General features: G+C 36.7%; 3 protein-coding genes across 6 annotated transcripts in view; 1 reads left to right on the top strand and 2 right to left on the bottom strand.

The window, feature by feature from the left end:
• LOC148661326 (protein bicaudal C homolog 1-like) overlaps positions 1 to 6,024 on the bottom strand; it is an 87,498-nt gene extending 81,474 nt beyond the window's left edge. For 2 of the 4 annotated variants that reach the window (XM_088634851.1, XM_088634852.1), the window contains exon 1: positions 5,668 to 6,024. In XM_088634851.1, the coding sequence (XP_088490977.1) occupies positions 5,668 to 5,857 (190 nt within the window). In that variant the 5' untranslated portion in view covers positions 5,858 to 6,024. The remainder of the gene's footprint in view (positions 1 to 5,667) is intronic. The other 2 variants (XM_088634853.1, XM_088634854.1) reach the window with 2 other exon arrangements.
• A 3,738-nt stretch (positions 6,025 to 9,762) lies between these two features.
• Positions 9,763 to 14,185, top strand: LOC148661325 (DNA-directed RNA polymerase III subunit RPC4). The gene is made up of 9 exons (XM_088634849.1): positions 9,763 to 9,877; positions 10,416 to 10,593; positions 10,986 to 11,032; positions 11,237 to 11,391; positions 11,490 to 11,614; positions 11,852 to 11,957; positions 12,492 to 12,760; positions 13,375 to 13,527; positions 13,746 to 14,185. Exons 1-9 carry the CDS (start codon positions 9,864 to 9,866, stop codon positions 13,872 to 13,874), a joined length of 1,176 nt encoding a protein of 391 aa, XP_088490975.1. The 5' UTR covers positions 9,763 to 9,863; the 3' UTR covers positions 13,875 to 14,185.
• A 159-nt stretch (positions 14,186 to 14,344) lies between these two features.
• tfam (transcription factor A, mitochondrial) lies at positions 14,345 to 17,880 on the bottom strand. The gene is made up of 7 exons (XM_088634850.1): positions 17,671 to 17,880; positions 16,903 to 17,030; positions 16,553 to 16,623; positions 15,837 to 15,986; positions 15,349 to 15,444; positions 15,149 to 15,205; positions 14,345 to 14,831 (listed from the first exon to the last, which is right to left on the bottom strand). Exons 1-7 carry the CDS (start codon positions 17,745 to 17,747, stop codon positions 14,565 to 14,567), a joined length of 846 nt encoding a protein of 281 aa, XP_088490976.1. The 5' UTR covers positions 17,748 to 17,880; the 3' UTR covers positions 14,345 to 14,564.
• Positions 17,881 to 18,065: the final 185 nt, after the last annotated feature.

Here is an 18,065-nt window from a genome sequence, read left to right as displayed (position 1 = left end):
TTGATATTGCCAAAGGATTACAAGAGAGCTTTCAGAACTTTGTAGACTTTTGTACCCTCCCCAAGTGGATATCTGTCTGAATAAGAAATTAGAAATGCTCAAATGATTTATAAGTCAGATCTTCATTTAGTTTATTCAACACACACTTGGGTACGTATGGGTACAATTGTCATGAAACGAGAAAGAACACTTTTTCCAAGTTTGTTTTAGATTTTTTTCCAATACATCTCCAACCTCACATTTTAAATGGAGGCAGAGAGACCGACTGGGTATAAACAACTGAGGAGAAACAGCTGTGACATTTCTCATCTCCTAAAAAAGGTTGACTTCCCCAGATCCAAGTGCATCTTTACAAATACCCTATTAAACATCCACCTTAAAAAAATGCCCTCAAGGCTGTGATCTGCAGCTTGTGCAACACGTAGAGCACGCTGGAAGACTCCCAAGAGCTGCATTACATCCCCGAAAAATGCCACAAAATCCATTTACTCCTCACAAATGTAAGGGAGAGGGCACCAAAGGCTGGAGAAATTGGGAAATCCCACATTCTTAGAGGAACACACACCACGTCACCAGAGAACCAAGATGAGAAGCTGAAAGTGGGATACAGTATCTCATCATTATAACGTACCCTACCTTCGCCAAAACCATTTGCTCAATTGAAAACCTAGAAGCTCAGGACAGCAGCATACAAGGTTCCACTATCACAGATACCAATTCTCAGACAACACTTGCAACACTTTCAGTCAGTGTCACCAAAAACACAAGGGCAAGAGAAGTGGTGGTACTTGAAGACTCTTTGAATCAGGGGCTCTGAACTGACAACTGTTCATCTTCTACCTGGAGCTGAGGTAACAAATACTGTCCAAAAAGCGGACAGATTCCTAGCAGAGGCAGGTGAAAACCCAGTTGTTGATGTTTATGCCCGTTTTCTCAGGGATCCTGGCTACATCATGCAAAGATGATCAACTGGAAATGTTAATCCATCAACACAGTGCATGTTTGAAAACGTGGTTTGCTGAAGAAGGTTTAGGTTTCTGGGCCACTGGAAACCATTCAGTGGTAATAAAATATATCTGTATAATTCTCTAAATGAGGTAAGTGCAAGTATGCAAGATCTACAGAGAAATTCAAAAACTCAAACTAGAATCAAAGGGTAGAGAAACCATAGAAACTCATAAGAGGGAGAGACACAGGAAGCAGTATCACAAGGAGAACACGTATCTAAAGGCAAGAATATTAGGATCAAAATGCAAGATACAGACTTGTTACACTACCAAGCTTATGAGGTGCATATGGAAAGAAAATCAGTTAATGTTATAATCTGGAGAGAAAGGGAAAATGTAAAGATTGGAATGTGGCACTATAGTTAAAAATAACATTCAGGAATAGCAACTTAACCTGACAAACCAAAGGTGTCAGTTATGCTACAGCATGGGATTATACTATAGACCACCAAATATATGTAAATTATAATATGGTTTTATATAATGGATTTAGAAGTGTACGTGCAAATTAAGAAGTGGTTGTCATGGGAGATTTTAACTTTCTTTAAACTAGAACTTGTTAGAGCTCCTGCAAGAAGGAATAAATATTGTATGATAATTCAAAAAGGCTAAAAACAGAGGTGAGGGACATGATATAATAAGGTGAGCTTTGAGGGAGGTATACTTTAAACCTGCAATGGAACATTCCAAGTCACAGGTTTATACTTACAGAAAAGGAGACTGAATGAATGAAATAATTTAAGACAAGAAAATGGTATCCCGTTGGATGGGATGGTAATATTTTTAATATATTGTCCTTTAAGTGCATTAAATTCATCCCAAGAATAATCAAATCTGAGGTCAAGTTACAAAAAGTTATTACTGCTCTTGAATAAGCAGAGCAACCAGATACACTTCAGGGCTTAAAGGAGTGTCTTACCTCATAGGCTAAAAGAACTGAATCTCTTCAGTCTTCAACAGAGAAGACTACAAGGGAAACTGATGGGTCAGGTGAAAGCGCCCAAAGCGCTCTCAGTATGGCTAATTTTTGCCAGGCTGCAACTATTTGTGTTAAAGGAAACTTGCATTGAAGAAGAGAGCGCAGGCTCTCAGCCGACCGGAGCCGGCTATAGAAATGGCCAGTGCCACTTCTGATTGCTCATCAGAAACAAGCCTCAAGCCCCATCCCGTCAGTCTCCCAGGGCTGACAAGTTGGAAGAGTGAAGGATCTCCCCCGAGTGTTAATCTGTGCAAGCTCAGACTGAACGCATTGGTATTGTAGCCAGAGTTTCCTGCGTTCCATAACTTAGTTTATTTATGAACTCCTTTCTGTACAAAAATTGATTTTTAATTATATTCTATGGTAACAAAATCAGTAAAACCATTGCCAATAAATCCCCATGAAGCCCTCATACTTAGTAGCTACGTAATAGTAGAAGTATAGCTCTACAGCTAATTGTGCTGATTCCCACAGCTCTCAGCACTAAGCAAGGCAATCCTGTATTCAAAATCCTCAAAGACACTGACCAAGTTAACTCTTGGGACTTCTTCTGCACCAACAGTGAAACACAAATCAGAGCACACACGTGGACTATATGGGGAAGAGCATTTTCAAACTAAGATCAGCAGGCACATCCTTATAGTACATGGAGGTCTGGAACAAGATACCCAGCCATACTGTCAAAGCAGATACTTTAGCTTCATGAAACAGCTGGAAATATCCTGGGATCAATTAGATGCTAGTAAGCAAAGTGTGCTAAATTGCCTGAAAAGATACACAACAGAGGAAGGAGGCCATTCTTATGTTCTTATGTTGCATCTCCAGCAGATTTCAAATAGTTTACCTTCAAACTTAAGTGTAAGCTGTCAAACTAACTCCTGACCTCTGTACAAGAAACATTATTGGTAACCATAGCAATGTGTAATGCACTCAAAGGAAAGGAATTTAGTTACAGGGTTGGTTATCTCCAAACACAAAGGGGCTTTAAATTATAAAACAGTATAAGTTAAGAGAGCTGTTTAATGCTAATACACTAAAGTGTAGCTTGCCAAAGCAGTTGACAATTTGGTTCAAATACACTGGTTCACACCACCCTGCCAGACCTACAAGAGGTTTCAGACCACAGGACACAGAGGAATAAGTCACCTGGAAAAGTAATTGTGCCCATATAAGGTGCAGGATACAATACAGTGAGTCTGCCTTTGTCTAGATGTCTGTAGCAAACTTTTCAGCGCCGGACTTCTAGCTAGCCTCAATAGTAAGACTTGTAACATTACAACAAATACTTGTTCCCAAGATTTAGAAATGTGAGTTTTCGTTATGAATGAATATTTCATAATATCAGGACTGAGAAGAGATTAAACACTCCAAACCTACCTGTAATAAAGACACAAAGTCAAATACCCTGAAGTCGTCAACTGTACCCCAGTCCTGAAGATACAGCTCAGGATAAGACACTTATGAAATGGATTCTACCTTTACTGCAAGACTTTGGTAGCAGACTGAGAAAAAACAAGCTATAGTAGAAATAGTTGTGGTGAACTGGCCTCGTTACAGCAGCCTCCAGTGGTAAATCTGGTCAATCTGAAAGGCTTCAGCCAAAATCTGAGATTGCTCTGGGAAAGTCAGCCAACACAATGGAAGAGCTGTCTATAAACATGCAAAATAGATCAAATCAACTAGCCTCTTCTTTCTGAGCAATGGGCACAAATATCAGCCTTTAAAAGACTTTCTGAATAGCAAAGTAATCAGAATATGGCCGAAACTATGGTACGTTAAATCAGAGAACCAAACCAATCCTCAAACAGATCCTATTATGGATGGACAAAAACATGATACTACTCAAATGCTAGGTTCAGATAGTGTTGTTTAACACATCAGCTATAAGATAACAGTGGATAAAAAAGACTTGACTCATGAAGTGAAAAAATAGCTAAAAAAGGGTCACATAGGCAAAATCCATTCTCTTTCTGAAAACAGCTACAAAAACATTTGGAAACAGCCTTCAGAGCGCATCTCAGAAAACCGGCTTCTATGCATTTAATGTTGAATGGTACTGGGAGGTTTTCTTTTTCTTTCTCTGTGCCACTATTCCAAACTGTAAGTTTTAGAGACAGATGTGTTTATACAGTGATAGCATATGGGAAAGCAACTGTGCATTTAAATTCTGTGTAAGCCAAAAGTCAGACTGCCTCATGCAATAAGCCAAATTAAAAAAAAAACTATCATTTATGGCTAATTGCAAAAAATCTAAACCGAATACCTAATGCTTCCCTGACATTCTTTAAAGCCAATATTCAGTCAACTGTAAGCCAGCACTTCAGTTGCTAACAGATTATTGGAGAAAGTTACTGTACATACTTGACAACACTAGCTGCACCGCTAGAAAGTTTCAAAGCAAGAACAGAACAGGATGTACAGAACTGAAGCTTGGATATGTAACCACCCAATACTTAAGATATTGCATCAAATATTAAAGGTTGTGGGTTTTATTTGAACAAATAAAATATCATCAAGGCTCACACAATCAATGGTCCCATGTCAAAATCTTTCCATGCGTCCAGTTCACAGGACGACAAAAATCACTTTTCATTCGTTCCGTCTGTTTACCTATCAACTAGAACAATTCATATCCAGAGCCCTATACCCCAGCGCTCACGAGAAATGCAAGGGCGGACCAGCATATTAGAAAGGTAATGAACAGGAAAGGGCGAAGCTCTATTACTTAAGAAAATGACTACAAAATAAACATATAACGATCATGAAAAATATTCAAACTGAACTTTTTATAATGGTCTTTTTCTCTTCTGGTCTTTTCTTACCTCAGTTTAAAATGCAAACGTAAAATATTTAAGAACAAAAATCAACCTAAGATTCAAGGCCGATGTCACGCCGATTGCTAAGTGGATACGAAATATCATGGGGATACAAAATTTCTCAGAACACCGACACTGATCAGCAACAATCACTTACTGTTTGCTCAACAAGAAAAGGGTTAACTAAGGTTTATCAAAAGACAGAATTGTTACTATACTGCCAGCTAATTAGGTTACAAACATTTCCAGACTGTTGCTCAAACTTGCATTTTGACTTGCTTTTTATCCAATTTGATTACATTAAAAGTATGTACAGTAATCTTCACATATTTAAAGTATGCAATGTTAGCAAAATCTTACATTTTGGTTGTGGTTTTTAAGAACACAATTCAATATCATGATAATGTGCTTACTTTTAGACTGGGTGCAGCTCTGGAGTACTAAACGCGAATTTGAGAGGAGAAAGTAGCATCTTAATGTTCTTAAAAACTAAAATATCAAAGCATTTTCATTGCTGCCGAGTATGCAAGGCTGTTGTACATTTGGCGATACCGAATTACCACCAAACACGTTCAGGTCTATATAGATTAAAGTTTCTAAGTTTAAATCTGCTCTTTTCAAGAAAATATATTTTTCATAATACTTTTCCGAAGTCATAATTCCCGTATTTGGACTACTTTTAAATCACACTCGAGAAGAGTCCATTTACATTTACAACCTTAAAAAGCAAAGTTTAAGAGCCGCATCGCTCCGAGATTACAAAAACAGTTTTACCAACAAAGCCAAGAAACAGTTAAAAGTTTCCATGTACGTTTTGCTACTCGGTTCATTTTCCGTTTTATTTATTTATTTTCGTTAGTTTTACCTAGTAGCATGACCTCCAGTTTCTTGCGATCCACGCGGAATCTCTCCTCGGTCCACTCCGGGTCCGGTGGGGCTGGGGTACCGCTGGAGTCATCCTCGGAGACGGGCACGGGGGAATCGGTGCTGCGCTCGCTGTTGGAGCCCGGGTCCGATTGTAAGTATCCGCTCAAGGAGTCGCATTGAGCAGCCATGGCGCCTGCAGAACACCGCTACGAGTCGCCACAGCGCCTCGCACCGAGTTAGACCTCTACCATACACTACTCTTAAAAACTACACATATTCATTCCTCTCTCCTTTAGCAAGTGAAACTCACTTCCTCCGCTCATTGTTTTTTACACTCCCGAACTTGATTCCTTATGCGCCGCCCTAAAAATCCCGCTCTGTATTATTTTGACTAATGAGTTGACCGACACATCCCAATCCTTTGAAACCGAGCTCTGCTACAAATACTTTGTTCCCTTTCATTGAACGATCTCCTAAACAAAAAAAATAGTTTTATTGAAGAATGTTTAAACACATCAAATATATTATTGTCTACAAACCACAAATCTTAGTTTCATGCTACTTTCAGCTGTGCTTACTTTTGATATGGTAAGTAGGCAGTACATGTCATTTCTTTAGCTAATTATGGAATTAAAGAGTTATGTGGTTCAGAATAACAGTTGATATGAAATACTTTTATTTTTAATTATATGCATTGATGAACATAGCATATAACTGGAAATGCATAAGCCAAGAGTTAGAATTGACAGTAACGAAAGGTTACAATCGATCCTAAAGGTGTAAGAACGGTAAGAACGTTCAGGTGTGAACTTTTATTTTTGAAACTAATAATTTAAACATTATAACCTTTCTTTTCAAACTCGAGTATTCTGCTGCGATACTTACAAAACCATACAGAGAAACAGCGCAATGCTGGCAATAGTCTACGTATGAGCTCATCCATTTTATTAGCCACTGTGGGCTACCTCTCCACATGATTCTTTCATTGATCCACTTTGTGTTCTGGGAAAGATAAAAATACTAGTTTTTTCCATCTGAGCACATTTTGTGTGTGTTTAGAGGTGAGTTTCAAAATGTGAACATGTGAACTGTCTTCGTTCAGTTCAGAAATTTGTGAGAAGTAAAAAAGGATATCAAAGCTTATTTAAGCTTAGTTTAGTCCGAATCAACAATCTATGAATGAATGTCCAATATCAAGGCAGTATCCATTAGTCAAATTTAAAAGTAACGTGTCTGAGGTCATAATTACTCAATAAGTAGATCAGTGTAAGCTTGTGCTCTATCCACGTACTTAAATTGTCTAAAAGGGAAGAGCCGTGTTAGCTTTTTAAAAGTGCACATTATGGACTATAAACAATATAATGGAAATTATTTACTAAAAAGACGAAAGGCATCATGCAGCACCTCCGATTTTATTGGCCAGCCTCATGCGGCTATAAAGGAAGTAACAGGAAGTAACAGGGCCTCTGATTATTCAAGAGAGGAAGCAATCGAGGTATTTGGGAAGCACCAGGAAATCATAATGACCTGAGAAATGGGTCAGACGGAGAGCACTGAAGGACCAGGCCTTGCATTTGATACGTGATCGGAAAAGATAGAATAGCTATTTTACAGAGAGAGGCATATTTAACAATGAAGAAAAAGAAAAAAATGCAAGAAAATCAGCACGACGTCATTTCAGTTAATTAAAAGAATTGAATTAACTTTATTTCAAGAATTAAAGAAATGTTAAATCTGAGTATAACACATGGAGTGACTTATCTGATATTAGGCATCTTCTCTTAGGGCTCCTTTTATTTTTTTATGACGGTTACGTTTAATCACATAAAAAAGACTGAATGAGTGAAACAAATGTGTATAATTTTCATGGTTTTAAATGCAACCATTGTGTTTCGTTTGTTTTTGTACTGTAGTATTTTTCTTAACAATATATATCGATACAAATATATGTGTTATAGGATCGATACAAGTGTCATAGTTGAGTGTACCCCACTTGGGTCAACTCCTATTCTACTGTATTTTGAAATGTATCAGTATATAAATAAATGTATAAATATATAAGTGAACACAAAAACAGTTAAAACAGCATGTAAAGGTATACAATTTAGATTTTGGTCTCTCCATCCTAACTTGAAACCGAGCTCTGCTAAAAATATTCCCTTTTATTCAACTTTCCCCTGAACAAAGCTTAAAAAGAGTATTACTGAAAAATATTTAAACACTTTAATTATATTTTTGTCTACAAATTACAAATCTTAGTTTCACGCTACTTTCAACCGTGCTTGCTTTCGGTATGGTGCGTAGGCGGTAAGGGTCAGTTCTGTCCTTTGAGCAAATTTGTAAAGGAATTCATACTGCTGAAGGGTGACACCTATTGGTTAACTAAGAGCATAAACATAATGGCGAAATGTGCTAGACGCATCGCCATGAAAATAAATGGTTTGTGTCAGATTTATGTTGAAACTTTGCTTAGAGTAACCCTAATACAAAATTTGACTGTTGAATGCATACCTAGACTGAAAATATATCTAAATGTTCTATAAAATTAATGACTTAGCTCTGATGTGTGATAAGGTGTATACCGTTACATTTCGAATGGAAAAAAGATTTATAATAATTTTAACAGAAAAACAACTGAACTCATCATATATTCAGCGATTTTGACTCCCCTAGATCTTGCAGTGATCGTGAATTTCTGAAACTATTTCACGGTAGACTTCTGAACAGAACCAAAGTAATGGTTTTATAACCAAAAATAAGAGCAAGTTATGTATTTACAAAATAATAAAACGCGCAGCAATGACCTCAGGATAGAAATTACAGAAAGGTTTTAGATTAATTAGATTCTTAACAGTGTAAAACAACGACTGGATACCAATATTCACCCACTTGAATGTCTCTGAGATCTGGCTAAGTGTAATTTTTGGCTTCTTTCCAAGACACAAATAAATGGATTATTTTATAAAACAGGTCACAAGTAGAAGGTCCAAGAAAAGAGATTTATCTTAAAACCAGAATGATTAATGCATTATTTAAGTTTTAATTCAGAATGCTTTTTATCTTCGGCGGTGAATCATTTCATATTATCTGGCCAATTCATTTTTGATCGTTTATTTCTGAAGTAGCAAATCGGATCAATGCTACCACCTTGTGGTTTTAAGAAAAAAATTAAACCTATGGAAGAGTAATACAGAAATTAAACGAAGATTAGAGACTGATAATGGAATTTACAAAATAAACATTTAATTTGGTTTTAGACCGAACAGAGTACAGTGTATGACACGTCATTTTTCTTGTGATTTTCTCTTTACGAACATTTCGGTCAAATATATGAACAGAAACGTAAGCAAATACCCGTGTTTAGGAATACAATGAATAAACGTAATAAAACGATACAATTATAATTTAATTCTTAATTATCTTTGTGACGCTCGCATTTAGGAAATGCGCACTTAATCGCAACTTCATGCAAAACAATGTTCATATATGCAACATATTTTATATGTAATATTAAAAGCTATTTTAAAAGGAAATTCTGAATGTATCAATAAAAATTAAATCAACATTCAACACAAAAATGGGAAAATATTGAATAGCTGGATGAGTATTGTTAAGAGCATGAGCGTTTTTCATAACTGCGTAGGCACGATTTTGTAATTATACAAGTAAAGGTTTATTACAGGTGTGTGTTTCAGGTGTGTTCACCTGAAGAAGGCTCCACAGCCGAAACGTTGTGTTTTTCTTTTCTTTTCAGCATGGAATAAACTTTTATTTACTAAATTCCTTTGCAGACTACGCATGCAGCTACCTACTTGAACGGTTTTGTAATGTCGCGTTTCTTTCAAGCATAACAGGGACAATAAAAACATAATTACGGAATGAATACTTAATTATTTAACTTTGTAACATCCGCGAAATGTGACGCATGTTTTCAACCTGCTGCTATTTTTGCCTCCTATTATCCTTTGCAAACAGCGAAAAATGTACGTGTAGCGATATACAATAAAGTATAAAGGCGCTATTATGTTTGGAAACTTCCGGTACTTTAAAATATTGTTACAATGAAAATCCAGGCTGAGTTCAATTGTTGTCGCCCACACTTGGTCACATGTCCACAGTGTTTACGTAGTTGCAGCGCAGCAGCAGGTCACTACAGGAAGTGCAGTCAAGTGACAATAAGAAAGATCACTACAGATGACTGGCCGGCAGTATGTATAGCATTAGCGTCTGTGTATGTGTGTAGTCGAAGTAAAAATGTGGTTACTTTAGAATTCAGCAAAATAGACCAATACTAGGCGAATAAGGCTTTAATGTCTGCAAAGGTGTCGCCTCTGATGTAATTGTAAGGAGATGATGCGAACAAAATGGAGGCGCCTTTTTAAACAGTTCTTTATCTAATAGATGTACGTGTATTAGTACGGAAACAGGGACATCTTATGCATGCGTGATGTTGCATCTGCACAGTTGGTGAAAACACGGAGCTTATACAGATCTGTAGCCTAATAATCATTTTTAAAAGATCAGCTTAGGAATAAAAAATACAGTATTTAAATGTTGTATAACACCCCCAATTGCTTTAATATCTGCATCGTCTTTTAGCAGCTAACCAAGGAGTCTCATGGTGACAAACTATAAAGGGAGCTAGGCTTTATTAATTACGGAAAGTAGTCAAACATATTCTTTATTTAAGACCATCACGCTGTACGTTAGATATTTTTACCATTTCTTAGTGGTGCTATTTTGCAGAATGTGTGACCATCGGAATCTTTCCGACTCATCCTCGAGCGCACCGGGCACCTCGAGCTCCCGGGCGAGCTTTGCTTTGGGCAGAAGCTTGCCTGGACGAGCATCTCTAAACCCGCCTCCTCCTGGCAGACTCAGCTCTCTGCGGTCGAGAGACCTGACGTTGGGAGGGTTTAAAAAGGTCAGAACCACCGATTTGTAATACACAGTATAAGCCTCGATACGTTTCAGCCTGGAGAGAGGGGCTGGAGCATACCTTGATCAATAGATTTTAGTTCTAACGGAGATATCACATACTTAACTCAACTTGAACGAAGTGGGTTCTTGAACTCAAATAGTTTACAGAACCCGAAACAAGCGTTAAGCAATTTAAAAAGATCTTTGTGAGAGGTTGTTGAGAACAACTATACTGAATATAATTAGGCAAACCGTTCAATTGACATTCAATCGCGAACAGAGTTGAAACGGAGCAGCTGTCTTCTAGAAGTCCTAGTGCCAGAATTAAGACCTCTTTACAGTATGGAAGAGTTCACGCGGAGTGATGCTAATCAAACTCCTTTTCATTTGTTACAGAAAACCTTTGTTCCAAATGTTCATTCCGTTAGGAAGACTAAAGATGAGTAAGTTGTCTTCTTAATTTCTCTCGTTAATGCACATTGAAATAAATTGCTGGGATGCGGCAAAGATTTATTTTAGCATAACCTTAAAGAGATTGAGCTACAGTAATTCAATCCCACAAACGTAGCACTGAGGGCTTTTGTATACCTTTGTAAAGCATGTCTACTAATTGTCTATTAATTGAACTTCAATTTGACCACGTGAAGACAAAGAGAGGAACATCACTGTGCTTCCAAGAAGGAGAAGAGAGAGAAAGATGACAAACAGAAGGAGGGCCGAGGGAGGAGGAGAGAGCGACCACAAACAATTCAGTCACACTCTATATTTGAACAAGGTCCTGCCGATACAATGAGGAGAATAGGTAAACTAACACAAGAAAAAATAAAACCACCATTTTTGAAGAGATTTTGCAATAGAATATAAGAGATTTTGCCGTTTTATAACTGTGCGACCTTACAGGGAGCTGGGACAGTCCAGAAAGGAGTGAATGTGGGCCTCCTGCTGTCTTTAAATGCATTAAAAAAGAAAAACATACTTTTGAAGATGAGGAGAGTGAAATTTTACAAAAACTGAAAAGGGATGATGTGAGTTGCTTTATATTCCTTCTAGTGCTTTAAAGAATATAACCTTTCTGTGTTCACCTACCTTTAAAATTAGAAATATTTTGCATTTGCCATTAAAAAAATGATTTTTTAAAAGGTCATTAAAGGGTGGTAGGACTGACCTGAGAAGCAACATTGAAATTTATTTTTCAGTGACATCTGTATCACTTATATATTCATTTCAAAGACTTGCAAAATTTATTCCTTTCTCCTCTCTAGTTTTTAGATGACCCTGGCCTAAAAAATGATGCAAAGAACAGACCAATTCAACTTCCACTTCATCAGTCAATAGACTTTTTTACTGTGGAAGAGAAAAACATTAACAGTAAGTTTAAACATGTAATATCAGAGATTAAAACAACAGCCTAATTGTACATATTAATGAAATATGTACAATTGTAATAAAACCTGAGAATTTGTTTAAATATTTTACAGATGTTTAAGAAAATGGGAAAATCATATTGAGTACAAAAAGTACAAAAAAACTGCACAGAAAATGCAGAGCTATAAAGAATCACAGAAGTTGGCTTACAAAATACAAACATTATGGGCTGTCAGTAGGAAATCTATCCAACCTTTAAAGATCCTCCATCTTAAGTCAAATTGATGTGTTCATTTGCCAGGAAATTAAATTCGTATTACATTCAAAATCAATTATGCATTCTTACCTCAAATACCCACCATTTCCCTTGTGCTCTCCCCTTTCTGTAAATTGTGATTAAATAAAAAGTCGGGAAATGTAATTGTATTATGTTTTCGCATGTTATTTAAAGAATTGTCAAATAACACTAAAAACTTCCAAATCTATATTTGCAAAGTATTTGTGGTACAGCAGGTGTAACTTGAACTTCTTCTGCAGTCAAAGAAGAACCTGCCGCTGGTAAAACAAGTTTAAGAGCGCTTGGACCTCAGCAAATGAAACATCCCCAGATGACAAAAGGGGCCTTGAACCCTCAACAGCCTAATGTAGCCGAACTTTTCCAGCAGTTGAGCCTGTCTAATGATGGTGAACTCCTGTTCATTCAACTGCCGGATACAATTCCTGGACAGCCCACAACAACTGCTGATAAAGTTGCAAAAAAAGAGAGAAAATCTGAAGATAGGCATGCAATGCCTTTTAAGACTCCGGTAAGTCAATTTTAATTTATGATCTTCATTTTAACAACAGTAATAACATACGTTGTTCTCTCATTCCAGTGGACTAAACATCAATGGCCATATTGAACACATCTTTATTACTATGTAACAAATAATCAACTGGCTAAATATTAAATTATACTTCTAAGCAAGTGTAGGTATTTGTTATGCAGCAGAGTAAATCAAGAGCACATCATAATTAGGACAATGTCCTTTTTAATTTTTCATAATAAGTAATTACTTTTAATTATTCATAATTACATAATTAGGATCTTATAAGATCACTTTATTGGCCATACACAATTTCTTGTATTAGGAATTTGTCTTTTCGCATTGGGGTTAAGGGCCTTGCTCAGGGGCCCAACGAAGTACGATTCCTCTGCCGGCCGCAAGATACGAAGCGGCAACCTTCCAGCCACAGGCGCAGGTCCTTAACCACAGAGCCACCGCTCCGCCCTTCTTCTGAGAGTGCTCAGGCACCAAAACTAATAATGCTTAATACAAAAGCTGCATAAATTCAGATTTTGTGGCAGGAAATATTTCTGGATTATATTCAATACATTTTTAATATATTTTATGGAAGTTTGTCACACCACTTTTTATAGGATCCCATAAGAAAGGAGAGCACTTCAACTCTGTCGGATTTCTCAGAAGGACATATCGGGAAACTGCGGATCAGGAAGTCAGGAAAAGTTCAGCTTGTTTTGGGTGAAGTCATTATGGATATTTCTGAAGGCGCTGCATTTTCTTTTCTGCAGGTAAGTCTTCAGTTTGCTGGTTAAAAGACAGAAACCGAAACATCTGAACTATTCCTATATCTTGTTTACATTAAATTACATTTAAATAGCTCAGTGCAAATCTCAAGTTTAATAAAATGGAATCTATAAATCTGAAATGTGTAGGTACTTGATGGACAATATACTTGTAGGGAATAAATGCAATTATTAAGCGGTTTCACTTTCTATTCATATTATAGCAACTGGTATCTGTACGACTTTCCGAAGGCTTGACTGGTGACATGACTGTACTGGGCAACGTAAGACACAAGCTGGTGTGCTCTCCAGACTTTGAAGAACTCCTGAAGGATGTAAAATATTCATCTTGAAACGCCCTCAGGAATTTTGAAATCTTACAGCTGAAAATGTATATGTAAGAATACTTTAATATTATTGTACTTTTCTGCAATTTTATATTCATGTAAACTGTTCTTTTAAGATATTTTACATCTGCGCTCCATGTATAGAATTTAACGTACATGCACTTATTTGACCATACTGTGAAAGTATTAGAAATGTTATTTTGTTTTAAAAACATGTATTTAAATGTTTAACAGTTGAAGATCAAGTATGAAATGAGACATTTTTTGTATGTTGTAACATTAAAACAAAAATGGAAATAGAGATTCTGTAGAACAAATTCTCTGGTGGTTGTTTCATATGGTCTGTTACACCCATACTTAAGAAAACATCCCCAGTCATTTCAGAATTCAATTCCTTGAGGCTTCCTTGGCTGGTTTTAAGCATTTCTTGAATTTCATTTTTTTTGTTGCTTCTGGCAAATAAGCAAAACAAATAGTTTTGGAAAAATATGTTCTTCCTTCTTCACGATTTGTTACAGACCATAGTCCTTCCACATGTTTCACAGTTTGACAAGCATTATTTGCACCAGTGTCAAGTGGTAATACATGGACAAGTATTTCTACTCACCGGAGCAAATGCTAATACAAAGTACCTTCTTATGCAGAGCAAAGTTTTTTTCAAATAGGACGGTAATTTATCACTCCCTATATGCACAATCACTCTTCAGTCTTTTTTACCCTTCTTGGAGACTTTTTTATCTCTGAACCAGGTGCTACTTTAGTATCTGCAGACTTGTCAGTTCCTTTGGTCTTAACTATGTGTACGTTGGACTTTGTGACTCCCTTTGCTTTAGCAGTAGTTTTTGGCTTGGTTTTCTTCCTTCGAATGAGGTCTTCACGCCCAATTTCAACCATATGTTCCTCCCAAGACTTAATTTCATTTTTGTACCGGATTTTATCATCCTCTGCAAGCTGCATGTAGACCTTCACCAAAAAAGTAAAGGAGTGAGATAGTGTCAGCCTTCATTTTAGTTACATTTGAGATAAATCTTTTGAATCATGATGCTATAAACTACTACAATTTCGTTACCAGTAGTTAGCACAAACCAAAAAAATAAACAACTCTCCTATAAAGAAACATATCAGTTTAACTCACAAGTTTTCATGTTTTCTCAGAACAGATATGGAAAGTCCACCACTTTCTTTTTACAGAAATTTTGGAATATTTAACTTAAGACACTGCATTAAATCTGTGATAAAACAGGTTGTTTTTAAGAAGAATTGCTCTGTCAAATACTCACTTGTTTCTGTGAAGCATGTAAGTTACTCCAGTCATCAAATAATGATTTCATCTTGCCCTAAAAGAACACAGTATAACAATTGTTATATTGACTTTTATCATCAAAATAACCCTAAAATGAATATTTTAAAGGATTCACAAATGGAAAAAATAAATAGCAATTCAATAAATGCAGGACTGGAATTAAAAGTCAAATCACACCTGCATTGATACTCCTTTTGCCTCTTCGAAGTGCTCAGCCATGAAGATATTGAAAGCTGACCTGGGTCGTTTGGGTTTGCCCAGCATCGTCAACTCCTACAAATTAAAGAAAAGCAACACAAACCTCAGGCAAAATTCACACTCTGCCCCGAGACTCACACAATCCAATTTAAAAAAAAAACACTTTAATTGCATTTGTTTTAATACAGTATGTTCTTGGATTATGCTGGCGTAATTTTACATTTATGAAGTATTTTATAAAAACGTGGTGTTTACAAACTCTTTCCAGGCTGTACTATTAGACTAAATCTGGCAGATTGAAAAATGCAGGGATGAGACATGGAGATGTTAAGATTTGTTAAGACAAATTATTTAAGCAACAATTAAACCATTCAGCTTTACTCACTTCACTAAATGTGAAAATGAACAACAGAACATCAACTGGCATCTGACATTGGAACAAAACTTCCATCAATCAATTTGCTTACCCGTTTTTTCCTGATTGTCCTCCTTCTAGCTATTTTCTCTCTTCTCTCCTCCTCCAATGCAGCTGTCTGGGCAGGAGTTAACTGTGCTTTGAATTTCATCATCTCCTCTTTGTATTGCTCCCTGTCAGCAACTGCAGCCTCCTGAAATGGCTGTATAGGTAAACTTCTGTTAGTAATCAAAAATCATTTAATAATAGTCATCTGTTCCAGGTCACTTAACACAATTTGATCAATCCCTATGCAAAGTGTTGTAACAAAAGAGTCATTAATGCACAAGGACTAAAACATACAGTGTGAAAAACAATATAAGACATAGCGACTTCTGGAAAAACAGATGTGAATCAGAGGATCCAAAGGTGGATCTTGTCAAGGAACTGGACGAAGTGGTCAGAGACAGTGCAATCCTTAGAAATACCACTTCATCCAGGGATCTCAGTAGCACCAACGGAATAAAACTTACAGGTCCAGTCCAAGGACAGGACAGGCACTGCATTGGTGTCCTTGCCTTGACTTTTCTCACACATTCGTGGGACTACAGACTTTCACTTAATGTCACAAAAAAAACAGTAATTTCGATAGTCGTTGTCCTTCAACCTAAATGGTGTCTCCTTACAGTATGTGCGGTGTAAGTGCAATATGACCATTTCATCACACCACAAAACCCGTCTTTTAACAAATACACAGTTATCGCAAAGAGGTAAAAAAACACCCGTTACCCGTTTTTCTTCCGATGACAACGCTTTCCACTCCTGGGCAATTTTTCGTGTTATATCCACAGTCTTCACATCTACAACACAGACATTACATGTATGAAAAAAAAAATATGTAGGTCAATTAGGTGAAGAAAAATAGAAAGAACAGATGCGATACCCATTAAATTTCAAAGAATTATCAACACATACTACAACAGCAATAACACAACCCAAAACTTACACGTATCCGACATGCACAGTTTCATTATGATGACCTACATTGTAAATTTACAAGTTAAGATTGTAAGTTTTTTTTTGTTACTATATGCAGCCAAATTCCCACACGTTATTAAACTAACATAGTTCAGTTTCACCTGGGTACTGTTTGATGAAGACGGGTCGTTGCTGCCTGATGTATCGGATATAGCCAGTCAGGGGCCTTTTAGGTGGTCTCTCACTGCTGGTACTGAAGCACCTTATCGCAGGAAGCACACAGGTGCACCTATGAAGAATTCAGGTTTAAACAAGACTTTGACTTTCCACAGAAATACAATTATTTTACCATCTTATAACAGTGACTTGGAATTACACAAGACTAAAAATCATTTAAAAAAATTAACAAGAAAGCTACAATACCATATGAAACAATACGGAGTTTTCCCTACCAATTCATTGTAAAAGTGTGGGTTATCATAAACTTATGAAGTGAAGAAAATTAGGTGAATACATTTTAAGGCCTCACAGTCAGTTAAGAGGTTGTTTTTTGTTTCCAATGTCATATCTCAAGGACTTCAGATACCACTTTTTAAACCAACCACAAAACTTGGTGAAGTGCGACTGTACTCCACTATTACTTTCAAATGTATCATTCTTTTCAGCGGGAACTAATGTTAACCAGTTACTGATCACTTTCACTTCGGTGGTATAGCCCAATACGTTACCTCCAGCCATCGTCCCTGATAACGGCAGAAAAACCGTAAACTGAATGTACGGTTTACAGAAATCCACAGAGCTTTAAAAGTTGCCACCTGAAAATTAATCTTAAAAAATAATCTTAAAGCCATAGTCTGGCTGCATCACGACAAAACAATTTTAACGTGAAGACCACCTGCACGCAAACGAGCACCTTTTGATATTCTTACCTTGCAAACGATTTACTGCACAAAAGGCCGAGTGATTTGACTAAGAAGCTGGAGCTAGTTGAAATTAAAGAGACCATTTTAAGACAAACAACGAGTTACCAAAATATATAAAATAATAAAAAGACATGCATGGAATCGTTGTATATCCACGACAGTAACCCCGCCTACTGTCAGTCAAGTTTGGGCGCTGAGAGGTCTGTTGTTGTTCCAGTGTATTGTGGGAAAAGGTCGATCACGAATCTGCTCATCTGTTTTCGTTGCAGCTGTTTCATCACAGTTGAGACGTTTTTGTTGTAAGTAACAACAGCAAACGCTACTTTTTTACACAGATTTAATACACATATTTAATTTTACATTGTCCTATGATAAGGTGAATAAAGTATTGGTAATTTTAT

Source organism: Lepisosteus platostomus, chromosome 6 (genome assembly GCF_059453375.1).
Source record: "Lepisosteus platostomus isolate fLepPlt1 chromosome 6, fLepPlt1.hap1, whole genome shotgun sequence".
NCBI classification, from domain to species: Eukaryota; Metazoa; Chordata; class Actinopteri; order Semionotiformes; family Lepisosteidae; genus Lepisosteus; species Lepisosteus platostomus.
This window is presented reverse-complemented; position numbering and strand designations above follow the sequence as displayed.